Source organism: Natator depressus, chromosome 13 (genome assembly GCF_965152275.1).
Source record: "Natator depressus isolate rNatDep1 chromosome 13, rNatDep2.hap1, whole genome shotgun sequence".
Taxonomy (NCBI): domain Eukaryota; kingdom Metazoa; phylum Chordata; order Testudines; family Cheloniidae; genus Natator; species Natator depressus.
In genome coordinates this window covers 8,476,764-8,495,078 of record NC_134246.1, presented here as the reverse complement: position 1 = coordinate 8,495,078, position 18,315 = coordinate 8,476,764, and the positions used below count along the sequence as shown (strand labels likewise).

The window sequence follows — 18,315 nt, the reverse complement described above, 5'->3', positions numbered from 1 at the left end:
TCCTCCCCTTGCTGTCCTCTCTCCTATCTAGCCATGTGGTTTGTAGCCTGCTGCCCTCTAAGGGCAACCTTCCAGCTTGCTAGTCTGGACTACCTGTCCAAACCCGGTAGAGCAGTGGTTCTCAGCCTGCAGGCCATTTCCGGCCCAATCAGCACAGAGCTGTGGCCCAAGTGACATCCTCAGGACCATACAGATTGTATATATATTGGGTGGATGCGGTCCCCATAACACATCAAGATCTGCATATGTGACCCACAATGGTAAATAGGTTGAGAACCACTGCTGTAGCGCATTGGAGTGAATCCCAGAACTTCTATTTCCTGCTGGTGTGGTGGTGTCTCACCAGTGTTTGGAACAGGCCCTAAGGTCTTTCTGCAGTTGTCTACCTCACCTTGTTGTTTTTGCTCTTCTTTTTGCTGCTCCCAGCCCTGCAGAGTATGCACCTGCCACAGACTTCTCTTGTTGGGCCTCTAGGTTCTGGTGGATCCTGATTCTAGCCAACCTATCTACGTTCTTGGTTGGTCCACATGTCACTGATTTAGATCTATATTCCAAGGAGTGCATGGTCAGACTCTGGATCTTGATCATTCTGTGGAGTATCCAGTCTGAGAGGAGTTCAAAATAATTACTTCTGGATTCTGTAGGACCTGAGGCCCCCAAATCTTGAGTCAAAGCTGGATGCTCTTAGCAGAACCAGCAGTTTGCTCTTTCCATGGATATGCTCTCTTTCTCTACTGATCTTTCCACTGAAAGGGCAGATGTGACCTTCAAATGTACAGATGCCCATCTTGTAGACCACTGTGCTGTCTATGATGACCAGGATACACTTGAGTTCCTCAATAGCCCAAGTTATGTTGTCCTTCCTCCTTATAGTTCCAAACTCACAGGAAGCAGTGGTTACTGTGACATCCTGCCTGTGCTTGTATTGGACTCTCTCCCCTGTGGACACTTGTTCTGTGCAAGAATGGATGCCAGTCTGCTGGGGTGGGGAATCTACTGCTCTGTCTAGGCTTTTTCAGTGGGGAACAGACACTTCACCAGGGACCTGTGTGATAGAACTGCGTGTTGCTCACTTGTCCTTGCATATTTTGAGAATTCCTCTTCGTGGCACCTGTGTCCTGATTCATCCTCACTAAGTGAATGGTTATTGCACATGTGAGCAAGCATCAAGGAACCCAGAGCTTGTTACTTGAGGCACAAATCTTCTATCTTGTGTTTCTGGGTGGTGACTAGTTTCCTTGCATTCAGGGACTACGTTAGGGAACTTTTATGCTTATGAGTAGGATGTACTTGGGAAAGTTAGTGCACAACACACTGGTGCGCATTAGAATTTACACTCCTGCTAGTGCAAACTAAAGCAACCCCAGAGATTCTTCAGGAAAATTATGCAAGTCAGGGAACAGGTTACTTTGATCGCTCACTTCTTGCCCTGGTTACTGCGCTGCTTGGCTCTGTCAAGCTTGTCTTGGACTTATTAAAGACTTCTGTGCCATCTGGACCTGATGTGGTGAGACTCTGTTTCCTTCATCAGTTCTGCCAGACTTCAGGTGAATGGATCAGATGTGTTGAGTGGAAGAACTGCCACAGAAAGAGGAGAGTTCCTGGCTAGTTGCTGCAGTGATTCCATCTTTGCCAAAAAGAATGGTCTTGTTGATGTCCTCTTAGCTTTGTTCCAAAGGTTAACCCTGAATACCATGAAATCTCCTTCAGCTGTCATGCAAGTACTAACTTCTCAACCTGGCATGTACCTGAGCAGGTTGCTCTTCCCCTCTTACTATTAATTGTTGTTCAACTTAAGTCATTTCTCTTTGGGGGCGGGAGAGACTGAAGCATCAGCTTTTCAGTTGCTGGTTAATTCATGATTGTTTGTTTTTACCATCTGGATCTGACTCTATCAGCACTTTCTGCTTCTGATTTTGCCTTCAAACTGTCTTGTGAAAGGTAAGCCCTGCCTTCTGTTGAAAGTGGCTCAATGCAACTGCAGTCTGTAAAAAACAAACAAAAAAAAAAAAAAAACAAACCAAACCAAAACTGGTTTATTTTCAAAGGATGGGGGAGTGGTGACCTCTGACTAAATACAATTACCATAAATTGTATTTATCATGGTTTACCATTCGGGTTCTCTCCCACCTGCCCTCTCCAGGTCTGAAGGCTCTTGATAGGTTACATCATGAATTTGATTTTCTTCCTGTCTAGTGACTAGTACCTGGAGTTTAAGCTTAGGAAGCTGATGACTGATAAAAGGAGAGGTCTTATGTCGTATGTACTCTGACTCATGGAATACTTTGCCTCCTTGCTTCCTGGTAGGTAGAGGTATAACATCGTTTGAATGGGCTGATTTTCCTTTGCAGGATGGGGAAGAAGAAAACTATGAAAAACAGAATTACTGGTAAGTCATTTTTCTTTAAACTCTTGAAATGGATTAATTTATGACCACGTCTAAATGTATGTTTGAATGATTTTGGATCTACACTTTTTTAAAAGCATTTTGGTTCACCTTTAAAACGTATAGTTTGGGAGTTGTGTTAGAGGATTAAGTTGATACTTTGCCACTGCTGCCTTCACAATCTTCTTATTTTCCCCGCCTCCAAAACCCCACACCTGGTTTATACCTCACACCTTTTTACTACAGTGTGACTATCCTGTAACTAATGTTTATCTGGTGAATGCCTCTATATTTTGGAGGTGTTAATTAGTGATGTCCAAAGAAGAAAGATTTCCTAGAAGACTGTATTCTTTCAAAAAGTCCCACTCCAGTGTTATCATCACCCTCTCAGTAACATGTTCTGGATTTTTTTTAAAAGCCACTTCTTTTAGCTTTTCTAAGCAGTCCTACAGAGTCATCTTCTCCCTTTTTAAAATTCAAAATTACATGCAGAGACAAAATTTGGCCAACTAACAATTTTAAAACTTTCTCAGCTGACTTGGCAGTAGATAAGCTTAACAGCTCTGAGAACTGGCTTAGAGTGTGCACGTGGAGTTGTTGCCATGTTTAGTGATTACCTATGTGTGCTTCCTATTTTAAAATATAGATAAAATTCAGTGAAAATAAACTCTGACAGAGCAGATTTGCCTATTGCTGATGTATTTAAGATAAGTTCTACCGGCGTTGGGGTTGAAGGTTTTTTGCCTGTCCTCAAAATTTGAATATATTTGTTTTGGAATTGTATAGTCATTGATGATGACCGGATGAAATTATGTTTTGTTCTGTGTGTAATCACCCTTTCCATCTGAACTAAATACATGTTGACGTATGAGAACAGCATGAGTGACTCATTTACTGAGGTGAAACAGAATGATTGGTATGTAGACACTGGGACACTTTTTCAGTTATTCGGAAATAATTATTCCCTCAAAGAAATTGCAAGGTTCTAGGCACAATCAAAGGGTTATAATTCCACAGTGAGATGCTTGTCTGAGAATCATGCCCTTGTCGACTGACTCGGCCTTTTATGGAACTTTCAGGTTGTTTTTTTTTAAAGGCATGTTTAACTCCACTGGAAGTAGCTGGTAAAAATGACAGTATTCCATGAGATTTAACTACACTTTTTTTATTCTAAATGAATGTCCCTTTTACTGTGGATTGGTTAATGATAAGCATGTGTTTGAGACAGGTGTTTCAAAGTAGTGTTTATTTTAATCATCTATGTGTTACGTCTATTATTGTTCCCAGTTAAGTGTTAAATCCCATTGGGATGTGTTTGTCATTACATAATTGCACACCTGGGAGGTTGGGGTGTAGCAGAAGGGATTAATGAGTGACCTCATCCTCTGTGCCTTATGCTAATTTTAAAATAATATCACACCACTAATACTTCCCTCTGCTTCTGAGATTGCTTAAAATTATCATGCTGGGAATGTAATTTTTTGTTTCAGAATTGTATAGCGTCCTGAAAGGAATTGCACTAATAGAACAAAGGCACTTCCTGGGAGCTAAAAATACAATTTCTGCTTTAATAATATCAAAATAATAGCTCTCCCGTAGTTTATTAGTATTAAAACCCTTTAATGTTGGACTAAACTCAGATCAAGTTAAAAGCTGAATTACTCTCATCAGAACCTGATTCTTACTCCAAAAACCTGATCTAAAGTTAATGGGACTCTTTTTCATGCAAGCAGAGTGAAGCTTGCCAATGTCATATTAGTTCCCTTGTTGTTGTTTTTTAAATTTTGTGGGTGGAATTGTGTTAGGAGATGATTACCTAAAAGAGACAAATGTGGGAGGGGAACATGAGAGAGGCTAGGAATGAATAGCCATTTGGCATAGGGGAGAGTGGGCCAAGGGGGAAACCTGCAGAAAGCACTCTGGCATCAGTGCGCTGCTTCTGCAGCTGCTCCTGCCAAATTCTGTCTCTGGCTGACTCCTCCATGCAGGTTTTATATCCTAGACAGCATGGCAGGTGAAAGGAGACAGGGTGATGCATGGGTTCTAGTTTTCATGATTTGTTTTCATCCCCAGTGAGCTCCTGTTCTGGTGGCCCTAACTGGAGAAGGGCACTTGATCAGTTAAGTGTGCTTTTCTAGTCACTGAAAAAGACAGATGCTTTAATCTTGAAAGCATTTGGCTCGTGTGAGAGGTTCTGTTAATACTGATCCCCTAAATATCGGTTAGTGAGTTGAAGGAAGTAAAAGTCTTGATAAGTGAAGCATTTCTGCTGGCAAACTTCCTGTCGAAAAGGCTGTCATACAAATTCAGGAGTTCCATTTTGGGTGTTTTTATCTGACTTATGTTTGTAGAGTGTGGATCAATGGATCATGTAGTTGAACAAAATTATTATAATTGCATTTAAATTTCAGCTCTGAAGTAGGGAAGACGGTAGACTTAATCAGATTAGACGCTATTAAGCAATTCACAGTATTACAAATTAATGTCCATGTTTGGTAGGATGAAAAAATTGGTTGAAGGGGCCCTATACTAAAGTCACACTTGGCTCTGTGTGCTCTTGGAAACTAGGTCATATAACCAAGGTTCTGGACTTGGTGATATTTCATAGTAAACTGCATTGTGTATGTCTCCATTTTTAAGGTAAGTGTATATACTGCTAGGATATTACTAACAGGTGTGCAGTGTAAGCAGGTACTGTATGTAGAGTCATAAAGTTCTTGAGAAAGTTACTGACTTGTACTTGTTGTATGCAGGCTTCGATTCCGACAATTCTTCAGGAGACTTTTCAGAAACCAATCATAAAGTTGCAGAAATGCTTGATCTGGATCCACCACAAAGCAATAGGACTGGAAGACATAATGGAGAGAGGCAGCTCCAAGAGAATGGAATTAAGAAACACAGGTAGGCATGTCCGCGTGCATGCTAACCAGTAAAGGAAACCTATCCAGTAGATGCAGTCACAATTTCAGGGTAACTGTACCTGTATTTTCCCCTTACGTGGTTGCTTTAGGGCACGCACTTAAAGGTTCCTGGCTCCCAGCTGTCACCTCGCTTGTGCGGAGACCTGCATCTCACTCCCTTCTCACTGGGGATTTTAAGGCTGCACAGCTCCCTGCCTTACACTGTAATGTCCCCAGTAAGCCAGACTGCCTAAACAGGCCTGTGCCTGCGTGTTTCTTTCTCTGTGAAGGCTATGACCAGTGTTTTGCCTGCACTTACAAGTTACCACTCAGCTCCTTCTAAGCAAGCACTTCTATTCTTAAGCATTACAGAGAAAACCTAATAAAACAAAAATTCCTACAAGCATGCTAAAAAACTTACCAGAGGTCACCCCCAAGTCCAACATAGGGCTCTGATAGGTTAGTTCTTCAAAACCCACAGCTGGGTTTTCCCATTGTTACAAGTTCATATCCGTCTTAGATCCAGAACAAGAACTCAGATTGGATAGGTCAGCTGCTACTTTATACAGCTCCAGTCTTTGATCTTGGCCTTCTGTAATAGGTAATCAGCAGACAATGGCTCTTTCCTTAGTATATAGTTTCAAAACGCTGGCTTTTTGCATCACCAGAGTTAGGGACTTTGCATTAACTTCTCCCTAGGGATTCCCCAAGAAATCCACTTAACCCTTATTGTTCCAAAAGTCCATACTTGTCTGGCATATCTTCAGTATAGACTTTTCAGCTCCCAGGTCTTACATCTGTCACATCTCCCACCTGGAGAAGTTACAGACAATCCAAGCCCACAGTAATATATAAATTTAATACAGTAAGGTTTTTCAAGGATATTGTAGGACTTTGCCATACAGTATCTCTGACAGATGCTAATCACAGTGTCTGCTGTTATTGAGAACTCTCCCAGAGAACCTGTCACCTGCACCCCTGCCAACTCTTGGCATCTTTGGTTTTCTCCCCTTGCGTGCATCTGACCTCCAGCCCTTTGCAACACACTTCAGTGGAAGAGGACACCTCTGGCCATGCCTGTTGCTCAAGACTGAGTGGAATGTTAGGCACTAAGGGCTTGTCTATACTACCCGCGGGATTGGTGGGCAGCGATCGATCCAGCGGGGGTCGATGTATCGGGTCTAGTCTAGGCAGGGTAAATCGACCCCCGAGCGCTCTCCCTTCGACTCCTGTACTCCACCGGAGTGAGAGGCACAGGTGGAGTCGATGAGAGAGCATCAGCAGTCGACTCAATGCAATGAAGAACGAGGTGAGTAGATCTAAGTATGCTGACTTCAGCTACGTTATTCACGTAGCTAGAGTTGTGTAACTTAGATCGATTTCTCAGTGTAGACCAGGCCTTAGTTATCAGAACCTCTGTGTAGAAGTGCTGATAGGTATCTTTGGGGTGGTCTGTGTGAAATTATCCATAAGTCAGTCTTTAAATTTAATAAAACAAAATAAACTGTTTGTATAACATACCTCATCTGAATTCCTTGCACAGCCCAATAAGGTAGGGGTGCCCCTTAGCTGAGTTACAGAGAAACGAAAGTCTTGCATTTCTTGAAACCAGTCCCATCTCTGACCATTTCCTGGTCACCCCCTTCCTTTTTTGTGCAGAGAGAGATCTCCCTTTTCTCTCGTGGCTCTGGAAACAAGTTTGCTCTCCTGTGTTCAAATTGATTATCCTGGACCACTTCCCATTCCTATTTGCCCCAAGTAGCCTTCTGAAAATAAATAGACACAATAGGAATTGGCAAACATTTGCATTCCCCATCCTGCAGGAGGTGGTTGAGGAGGGAGAAGGAAGTCCTTTGATCATGTTAAATAGCTGCCTTTCGAAAGCTTAACTTCTTGGCTCAAGTGCAGCATTTCACAGAGCACTTTGCCTGAATGTAACCAGCTGGTACAAGAGCCTTTCCATTAGGCAGATTGGATCCTCAGTGTGCGTCCCTCTTACTCTTCATCCCTTAAAAGAAAATAAAAATTGACAGACTCCAGAGCTTTTTCAGAGTACACTTCAGCCCATATAATAATGGCTTTGATTGTCCCCTTCCCAAGGTCCATGCTTGAGCCATGTATGCTTCTTTCTGGAAGTCAGGTCAGATGTGCCTGCAGCATCATTCCATTCCCCGCAGCCCCCCACCCCCCTCCCCCCGGTCGCTCCCACTCCAGGATCCGTTCTGGGCAAGAGAGTGGCAGCTGTGTGGGCTAGGGAGGATGTATGTTACCTTTTAGCTGGCCCAGTCAGGAATACCTAGAAAATATGCTGCAGTCCTAGATCGTAGTGCTTTCGCAGATTCTCTCCTGATGTGGAGGTTGCTGTGATCTTGAGGTGTCTCTGATAGTGGAGTTGTCGCCAGGGTTTGGGGAGGTGAGTCCGGAACTTAACCATTGCGGAGTTGTGGGGCATCCTGTTGATCTCTGGGGATTATATGGGGGGGCTGCAGGACAATATGAAGGATCTGGGGATCTTCATGGAGACTCTCCGAGATATCCTGCAGGTCTTTTCTATGGAAGGGGGTGGGGATGACCTGGCCAGTAAAAGATGGAATCTAATTTATTCTTTTAATCAGGGCATAGCTTCCTGGTATTTGTATCATGTTCATTAACCTGGTAACTGAACGCATTATCATTGGCTCCCATCCCTTCCCTTTCTCTTCGGCCTGGATCATCCTGATTTAAGGGGAGGAACTTTAAGGGAACACAGTCTGTCCTTTGTGTTTGAAAGGAGGATTCTGTTTGCATGTGTATACATGCTACAAATTCAATATACTAGCTAAGGAGGCTATTTAGTCCACTGAATAGTTCAATGTGCCGCAAGGCAGGATACCTGATTTCTACTCCCAGCTCGGTCACTTTGTGACCTTTGGTAAGTCACTACACCTTGCTGCCTCCCTTGCATCTTCTACAAGATGAGGCTTACCTTCCTTTGTAAGATGCTTTGAGATCTGTAGATGAAAAATTTGCTATATACAGGGTCTTTGTTAATTATTCTAATGGCCTTTTCCCCCTACAGAACATCGTTACCTGCACCAATGTTTTCTAGGAGTGATTTCAGTGTGTGGAGTATATTAAAAAAATGCATTGGACTGGTAAGTCACTCTCTGCAGTCAGAGGAGACCCAGCTTTGATTCCCCAGCGTTCTTAGCAAAATGTTTATCTTAAAGGGAGAAAGATTAAGTTTGGAAGTACAAAAATGCAAAACCAAAGGCACCCAGACAATGGAGTATTCTGCTGGTGCTGAAGAACTTGAAAGTGATGGTAGACAAAAGTGAAATTGACTAGTTTTATTGCTCAAGCTGAGAAATGCCAAAAGTAAGGGGCATAAATTACAAATTTATAATTCTCTGTAAAGTAAGATGGTGTTAACTTATTTCAGAACTCTTTTTAACTTCTAACTTTTAATCTTAGGGTCCTTTAGTAAACTGAGGATTGATAAACACAGTTTCTGAATAATATAGTATTTGACATTTTGTCAGAGCTATTCATACTGGCTTGAATAGATTGATTAAAGAATTATTTTCATTATCTGGCCCAGTATATGTCGAACTGATAATTTCTTACCATTTTACAAGTAATGCCCTAAAAGATTTCTTCAAACTTACATTCTTCAAACGTAGGTTGAAGAATATAAAATTACATAGTTGTCAAAATATAATTTGGGGCTTTATTTTGGCTTTCACATAGCTTAAAGGGATGTGATACACCAGGAAATTTCACTTTCAACTGAATGATGGAATAAGGGAATTTGTAATCTATCCTGTGCCCTGTTTCTCTATTGAGAGAGTTCATGGTGTAAACTCAGGCTAGTGGGCATGATCTGAATTAGGTCACCTGATTATTCTTGACACCAAGAATTAAAGAACTCTCATTAGCAGTAGATACCAACGTAAAGGACACTTGGTCTCCAATCTTAATGTTCAGTCACTAATATTTTCTTTAATCCTTTCAAAAATTTGCAGTCACCTATTGCAGTGCTTGCATCTTAATGGGAGGAGAGAATCCCTGTCTTATCGATGTACCTTTTTTTCAAAAATGGCCTGTGTTTGTTTGGCTAGAAAGAAGCTTTGGACAGCAAAAGAGCCTGAGGCTTGATACATCTGCTTGTTTGAAGCTCAAGCAATGGTTCTCTTCATATCAGCAGTAGAGCAGGGTGAAACTTATTTGGCGAATACTAAATGATCTGAAAAATGCATTTTTCAGGGTATCGAAACTATTTGCGAATTCAGCTCAAATTTAGTGAATCGTTTCGGCCAAAAAAAAAAAAAACCACGCTTAAAATTTTGCAAAAATGTTAGAATAGTCTGTTTCAACATTTTGACTGAACATTTTCTAAACCATTTTTTTTCATTTTAGTTTCATTGAGGAAAAAACAGGAAAAAAATGTGAAAACATCTTAAATCCTGTTCCCGTCACAAACTTGAAGGTGTTTCAAAGTACAGTAAAGAATGTGTTGGTGGTTACAGCAGTAATACTGTTTAGATGATCAGTGATGATTTTTCAGGGGATCCAATTCATTATGCTGTGAATGACTGGCTAATGCGTCATCTGTTGGAAGGAAAGTTGGATCTATTCTGCACCATCACAAGCCACTGAGTTGCAGTTACCATCTATTCTTGGCTGCAGTGCTAGATAAGATTCCATTTGGAGCCCTTTATCAACACTCCTTTTCAGGCCTCTGCTCTGCTTCTAATCCCTTCCAGTCATGGTAGTTAGTGACCAGAACCAGGGGTCTGAGCTGGCCCTATCGTGTGTCAGTGAAGACTACTATTGCCAACCCACCCGAGAGATCATCTTGGAAACTTGTTCTGGCCTGTTGGTAACCTTGAAGTGTGTCAAAGGGAATGACTTCTCCTTTTATCATCTAGGAGCTGTCTAAAATTACAATGCCTATTGTCTTCAATGAGCCACTGAGCTTCCTCCAGCGGATAACCGAATACATGGAACACATATACCTCATTCATAAAGCTAGCAGTCATGCGAACCCCCTGGAAAGAATGCAGGCAAGTGACGCTTTCCATCTCCTCTTTGGCTTTAGAAAGGATTCCTCGTGTCCTCAAACTCTCTCTTTAAGATGACATCCCATCTGATGAGAGATGGGTATGGCACTCTGTGGACTGGTTATAGGAAACACAAGAATTCCCATACAGGATCAGACTTGTGGTCCATCTAGTCCAGTCTCTTGTCTCTGACAGTGGCCAGTACCACATGCGATGGAGGAGGATGAAAACACCCCAGCAGTAGGTATATACATCACCTTGAGATGGTTGAAGGGGTCACTGCAGTGGGAGGAAGAGGAGGAGAGTACAGTCAGGAGCTGAACATTTCCAGGCCCATCATCTTTTTAATCACTGTTTTTAAAATTGCACAAACCCATTATTTTTAGTGAAGATCAGATTATGGCTTTGAACTGCCTCAAACAAATCCATTTGCTAACAGGCATTTTGAGAGCTTTTAAGAATGGTCTGGTAGAGCCAGATTTTATTTCCCATTCTTCCCTCCCACCCCAAACCCTACGTACCTTGGAGAGAGCAGAGTAAGTATCTGGTTAGTCACATGCTCAAAGACTTGTTGATGGTGGGCCTAAACTAGTGTACATCTGGGTTTAAGTGTTCCTCTGGAACTCTATTTCTACTTAAAAGAAATATAGAGAACAAGAAGCACATGGTAAACTGTGTATGACAAATACATGCAGTTTAGGCTCAATCTGTGTGATGCTACAGTTGTCCTTTATTCCTGGCAGCAGGATGTATGAAATATAACAAAATAAAAACTCTGCTGCTTTGCAAGGGACACTGGTGAAAGTGACCTCTCCGTAGTGACACTGGAAATGATACCTGACTGCTGTTATGTTAAACTAGATTCCACTGCACAGTCACTGGGCAAAAGAAGGGGAAGATGGGCAGAAAAGAACACGCAGGTCTAAGAAAGACCTGGACTGAAGAGGAACAGAGAGTAGTCAGTGTGATCTGGCAAAGTTTGCCAGAGAAAATTATTGCTTTTTGGAAGTGAAATATTCTTCATCTCACACACATATATGTATTACTTATCATGGATCATTATTCCTAGTTTGGGTCTGTCAGGATCTGTGAATGTGTTAACCTTAAACACACAGCAACTTCTCTGACTGATTAAAAAAATGTCACACTCTCCAGAGTATTGGTGTGTTTGGGTGCATGTGGAGAAAGGGGGGAATCTCAGGGGTACAAGAAGTTGGTAGAGTTCCTGGACATAGAGGGTTTTTAAAAATTGCTATAGCACATGCAAATGTATTGTAAGATACTGCTGTTTCAGTGGAGCTCTCTCTGAAGACTGCATCCTGCTGTGTTTGTTTACAGGCTGTAGCTGCTTTTGCAGTTTCTGCAGTAGCTTCTCAGTGGGAGAGAACTGGCAAACCATTTAACCCTCTACTAGGAGAAACTTATGAATTAATCAGGTGATACTGAATTCTTTTAAATGTCGTTGAAGAGGAGGGTGGTTGATGGTCAGTGAATTAAACTGACTTCATGGCAAACTGGAAAATAGTTTATTCCCCAAGATAAAATCAGTTCACTCTGATCAGTCATATATCTAAACGCTATAGCCACAATTAGCTGAAAACCCCAGTGATCAATATGAAATCTGAGAAGATACTGATTTTAGAAGAACTTTATTTCTATCTGTTGACTCATATTTTCTGCATTGTACAAGGGCAGTGAAGTGTATATTATATTCTTCCCAAGAGCCACTTCTGACTAGAGACTCGTAATTACTGTAGCGAGTGCCTTATTGATGACCTAGTGTCAGAGTAGATTGAGACCCTTTCATCTGGTCACTTGTCCTGTAAATCATATTTGAACCCAGTTTCCCAGAGGTGGACTACTATTGCCCAGCAAGCTTTGGAATTGCCAGGAGTTGCCCAGTTGAAATTACTTCATGTGCATTCCCGGATTGATAGTGTTCAGTTTGTGATGCAGTTTTTATGGTGAGGACGTGTGTAAGCATTTATTGATCGCCATACATTAACTACGGAGACCATGGGATCTGAGTTCAGGTTTGGTCTAAAAATCCTCAGACATGTTTTAAAAAATGTGTGATCTGACTTTTATTGCAATTTTAATAAAAGTCCCTTTTTGATAAAGGTTGACTACCTGACTTTTTTTTTTTCCCCCCCCTCTAGGGAGGATTTAGGCTTTAGGTTTATATCTGAACAGGTCAGTCACCACCCACCTGTTAGTGCATTTTATTCTGAAGGCCTCAATAAGGACTTTGTTTTTCATGGATCAATCTACCCCAAATTAAAGTTCTGGGGGAAGAGTATAGAAGCAGAGCCCCGTGGAACAATTACTTTGGAGCTTCTAAAGTAAGTATAACCAAAAAACTTTTTTCTCTATTGGACATATATCCCTTAACTATATTAAAAAAAAAAAATGGTAAAGGACCATAATATATATATCTGGGCCATGATTACCTTGAAGAATCATTCAGCTAATAATGAAACTTCTCTTGGAGTGGGTGGAAGGAAGAGATACTCGGGATTTAAGCATGGACTATTGCTCATCGGTTAATTCCAGGGTTTTGTTGGAAGGATGCCATGGTCTTGCAGCTGTAACAATTTGGCCTGATTTTACTGCAAAGGCAACTGGCATTTCTTGAAACCAAATGCTATTTAAAATTACTTGTTCTTTACATTTTGTTAGGTGTCTTTAATAAATAAATTTTTTAAAAAAAGAGAGAGAACTAAAAATACTTTGGCTGAGATAATCGGTGCCACATTAATTTCATTGGGAATTTTGCCTCTAAATCCCACAGATGGTTTTGATAATGTTAACCATGTGTATGTGTAAACTATATATAACTTCTCCAGGACAGATACTGTATGCCATGGTAAACCCCAGGAATTCAGATAAATTTCTACCTACAGTTAGACATGACTCACCTACTTGTTTACAGAGGCCTCTTCGTTGAAACCAAATCTCTATTTCCAGGTTATTCCCAGGCTCATGTCTGACTTTACGAAGAAAGTGATTTCATAGATTGTTTTGTAGTGTGGCCGAGCTATAATCAAATTAAAAAGCCTCCCTAGACTTTTCTGTAAGGAATTAATGAGTGCACTCAGGATGATAGTGAAGTAAGTCATTCTGGAATTGAGCACTTTGAGGTGGTTTCATAAGAGCTCTTAAACAGATGTAGATTTAGAGAAGTGGTTCTGAAATCTGCTGCTTTTGTGAAACCTTTAAATAGACATTTGGTTTCAATAAGGTGGTGACTTGCTTACCTTATAACAGGTTAACTTCTATTGGAGATACTTATACAAGTAACTTGATGCTCTTAGTTGAATTTCTGATATACACCATGATATCTGATCTTTCTGGGGAATATTAAACATGAGCTGCTTGATATCTGAACTGTGTTGTGATGAAAACAGAGTAATTGGGCAGTTTGCCTCTATACCCCAATTCCTTGGTATGTAGAAAAATTATTTTAATACATTTTTAAATATAGACTACAAACATTCAACAAAAATAAAAGTTAGTAATGGAAAAATTGCCTTTAATGAAACACTTTTGACTGATCAAGCCACAAGAGATTATTCAGAAAAGAGCAAGTTGAGGTTTTGCGCTATTCACTTCAAGGTGTGTTAGGGTTCTGAACTGTTCAGTGCTGTAGTTCTCTTGTGAACACACTAGGCTCTCTACTGATCTAACTAGACCTGTAGGTATACTAGCAGTATTGGGCAAGAATTGATTAGAAACAGATGTGTTTAGTAAGCTAGGCTGTAAGTAAATACTCGTGCTGCTTTTGTGTTTGTCATGACTGCACTTTCAAAACATCCGTAGTTTGATTAGTAGCCACCTTTCACCAACCGAAATATTAAATTACATTTCAAGTGGTAAACTAGGATAGGTGAGTGCTGCTTCAACTTGTTATATTTGTGGACAATACAAATGTTGCCATCCCCAAAACCGCAGGATGAATAGAAATATTAGTGCTCTAATTTCTTATGCCACATGAGCCTTGTATGAAAATGCAACTATTGTTCTAAAGTTCAGTGTGAGACAGTTTGTCACTAAAGGATTCAAACTTTAAGGCTGTGTCTATGCAATACTGGAAAATGACAGACCAGTCAGATACATTAAGCAAAGTTTTGTTCAGTCACTTCTTGATATAAGGTGAAGGTTAGAAAGTGGTTGGTGCTTTAATTGTTTGTTCTTCCTGCCATTATATCAAAATATTTATTTTTTTCTTGTGTTCTCTGTGTAATCAGAATTGAGAGAGAAAAGTTTGATTTACAGTATTACTAAAATGTCTTAGTTGCTTAGTGTGCTAAATCCAGACAGTATTTGCTTCATCAGTGTTGAAAGAGGGATAAAAGATGACTTCATGGCAGAAATATGACTTGGCCAAACCAGTGAAATTAGGAATCCTGTTTGTTGACAGATTAACAGTTTGACCATTTTTAGAAACATATTTTTTTTGAGGACTCCAGTCAACAAACACTGTCTCTGTAAAGTTGGTGCTACAGAGCATGTTTGATACAAAACTAAACTGAGAATTTTAGTGCTAGGATTTTTTTCTTCAGAGTAACTCGTAGTAAGAAAAAAATAGGGATGAAGTGGAAAGATGGAATTAAGGATTAAATTAGATTGTGAACATATTTTTAAAAGACTGAAAATAGTGGCATGGATTCAGTGACAAAAATCTTTTTTCAGATAAAGAGCTGGCATTCTATTCAAGTATAAACCTTACACAAGAAGGTTGTTTTTTTGGTGTCAGTAATTGCATAGCTTGTAGAATCAGGGAGGTACGAACTCTAGTGACTAATGACAAAACTCCTGCTGACTTCTGTGAAAGCAGTGCAGGTCTCAAGGGTCCCTACATGTTGTGAAGACTTTTATTTATTTATTTATTTATTTATTTATTTTTAGGGGGAAGATTACAATTTTTTTTTTCAGTTCATTCCCCCAGAACTCACTTTAAGATTAAGGGCCTGATTTGCCCCCCAGTACTCTGCACCGCAGATCCCATTGACTTCCACATCTCTGAAACGGAGGTCCAAAAGCATTTACTATCAGATGCTTGTGTGAAAACCTATCTGAGTGGGTTGGTCTGCCTAGTTCCTAGTGGAGAGGCATCCATGTCTCTATCAAAACTGGTCGTGACCAGCATCCTTGATGGCAGCCTCAGCAGAGATGTTCATATGAAATAGTCATGAAGAGTGAACTACTTTCTTTTCTTTCAAAGTGGTCTCTCTGGGTCATGGTTGTGGCCTGTGGTGGGACTACTTGGGGAAGGTTACAGTGCAGTTTGCTGTGGCTGAACAGAAGACTTCATTCTCTAGGGCTGTCAGTCAAAATCCTCTTGTGAGCATCAGATTCTCTCACAACTTTAAAAGGACAAATTAAAATAGTTAAAATGTCTTAATTGCTACTGATGCCCTGCTCCAGAGCTCAAGTTATCAAAGGGCACACATTTATAGATGATTCCATAAGCAATTTCCTCTTTTTCTTTTTTTTTAAATCACTATTAATGTCTAGTGAGATTCAGATAGAACACACTGCCTTGGTTATAAAGAAAATCCATAAGTGGTTTTTTGTTTTTCTTTTAAGTAAAGTAGATACTGTTCAGCGGGGTACTAAGTGTTCCACCCCACTACAAGATTCAGGGCAATTAGAGTTTAATGCTGTTTCACCTTCTGTCTTTAGTTCAAGAAGTGGATTTAGTTTCCTGGCATCTGACTTCACTTTTCTGGCTTCTTTCACAGACACAATGAAGCTTACACGTGGACAAACCCAACCTGTTGTGTACATAACATAATTATAGGTAAACTGTGGATAGAACAGTATGGAACAATAGAAATTGTAAATCACAGGTAATATTGCTAATTATGGAGCTACGAGCATTGGCCGTTATAGAGACTGATAAATGGTAATCACAGATCCAAAAGCTTTCCCCTTTGTAATGGATCTTGTAGGTCCAAAATGTTATTTCCTGTTGATCTGCTGAAAACTCTGTTTAAATTATTTCCTCTTTTGAACTGGTTAAATAGTTTTTTGTGTTTGAAACAAATATCAAAACAGTGTTAACAGTACATATGATTATGTAGAAGACTGGATGGGATACAGAATCTTTCAACTCCAGGTCACCCGTTCAAACCCCGCCCAGTCGATAGTGAATTGCCATTTAATGGCTCTGCAGTGAATTATGTGTAATGTGCAACACAGCATAAATCACCATCACACTAGTCAATAATGGGCACGCTTATTTCAGTTTTCTGAATTTAGTCCAGGAATCCTGGCTTGACGTCTGGCTGTAACGTAGTTTGGCAGTAGCACTTGAGTGCACGTTTACAGTGTGAGCTACCTTTAGCAGCTTTGTCAACTTCATGTGATTAGCTCACCATAAAGGTATTGATAGTGATATAATAAGAAATACCCTGGGTAGGGGACAGTCCTATATTTTCCTTTTAACTCCCAATGACTCCAGTGAGTTTTATATGCACACTTTATGCAGAAATCACCCATTAAAGTCTTCATTTGGTTGTAACAAGCTCTCGGTGTTACCGTTTATGCCTGTCTTAGAATAAAAAAGAGCAACAAGGACTTCCAATAATCCAGTGGCTTTTACTACCCGATTTCTAATATTAAACACAGGTCTAAGTGATTTCATTAAATAGTGTTAGTTTCGTTTTAGCAAAGTAAATACATTAGTGAACACTGCACTTCAGACATTTAGATGCTGGCTTTCTAAATGGTACGCTTGTTCCCTTTGCAGTACTGGAGATAAATGTATCCTTAATTTTAAACCATGTGGACTGTTTGGGAAAGAGCTTCACAGAGTAGAGGGTCACGTTCAGGACAAAAAGTAAGTGGAAAGTCTGTCTGTCTTATACTATATGGGCACCTAGTACTTTCTGTATAGTGCTAGCTTGTTGGACTGACACATGCTCAACGTGACTGCTAAATTTCTACATTCGTACAGAGTCCTCCCATTCTCATTCATTTCTATTTTCTGGGTCAGTATTACACTTACAGGTTTTAGAGTGAGCATTTCATTCACTATTAGCAAAGCTTTAGTGCCATTTGCACCTTGGACTTAAGTGCAGCAATCTGGATTTAAAGGAGAGGTATCCAGAGAAAACATAGAGAATAATACAATTGCTAACTGTGTCCTTTCCTTGGACTTCTAGTCTTCATTTTAAAATATTTACCAAAAAATGCTAACAGGTGTATTCCCCAAATGCAACCTGTTATATAGCTCTTGGTCTTTATACACTACAATATCAGCTTCATTGCTTCTATAATCCGTTTAACAAGCACACAGCTGATGGCTAAATAGTGAGGAAGCATTCAAAGCACAGGACTGAATACCATAAATGTTGGGATAGACTGAAATATTCATCTTTGCATTTATGTTCTGATAAAATGGCTTCCCAGAAGTTTGTAGTAATCAGGGAAAAAAAGAAACCAGAAAACCTGAATATAATCTGGATTACCAGTAAATCATGCTGATTTTAATTTAGGCTAGGAAGTTATAGAAATTGGGCAGCAAAAATAAGTCTCCTTTCCTCTATAAATAGCAAGAAGAAGCTCTCTGTGATCTATGGCAAATGGACAGAATGCTTGTGGTGTATCAATCCTGCCACATATGATACTTCTAAAAAGAATGAAAAGAGAGGTGGTGACCAGAAGAAAATGAAGCCGGTAAGGTTTTAGTATAATTGTTCAGGAGAGAGCTGGTGTTGCTGTTTCTCTCCCATTTGAAGGAAGCATCTTCAGAAATGGAAAAATTACTTGTTAGAAGAACATCTGTTGATGTGGTTGTGGTGAACTGATAGCTATATTAGTGGATATTTTTCATAACTAGGGCTCTGATACCAGGAACTGAGTGCTCTGAACTCCCACTGACTTCAGTGAAAGTTGAGGGCATTCAGCATCTCACAGGGATTGGTCATGGAGACTGGGGTTGATATTTGGTGACTACTGTTACAGAGATTGGGTTACATCT

The 18,315-nt window shown here is 40.2% G+C and overlaps 1 protein-coding gene across 5 annotated transcripts in view; it reads left to right on the top strand.

Moving 5' to 3' along the window:
• Positions 1 to 18,315, top strand: part of OSBPL2 (oxysterol binding protein like 2) — a 55,159-nt gene that overhangs the window by 24,021 nt on the left and 12,823 nt on the right. For 4 of the 5 annotated variants that reach the window (XM_074969649.1, XM_074969648.1, XM_074969650.1 and 1 more), the window contains 8 exons: positions 5,140 to 5,287; positions 8,345 to 8,420; positions 10,197 to 10,331; positions 11,667 to 11,764; positions 12,488 to 12,670; positions 16,073 to 16,180; positions 17,083 to 17,172; positions 17,888 to 18,011. In XM_074969649.1, the coding sequence (XP_074825750.1) occupies positions 5,140 to 5,287; positions 8,345 to 8,420; positions 10,197 to 10,331; positions 11,667 to 11,764; positions 12,488 to 12,670; positions 16,073 to 16,180; positions 17,083 to 17,172; positions 17,888 to 18,011 (962 nt within the window). Of the gene's footprint in view, positions 1 to 2,351; positions 2,390 to 5,139; positions 5,288 to 8,344; positions 8,421 to 10,196; positions 10,332 to 11,666; positions 11,765 to 12,487; positions 12,671 to 16,072; positions 16,181 to 17,082; positions 17,173 to 17,887; positions 18,012 to 18,315 lie in introns of all 5 variants that reach the window. The other variant, XM_074969651.1, reaches the window with a different exon arrangement.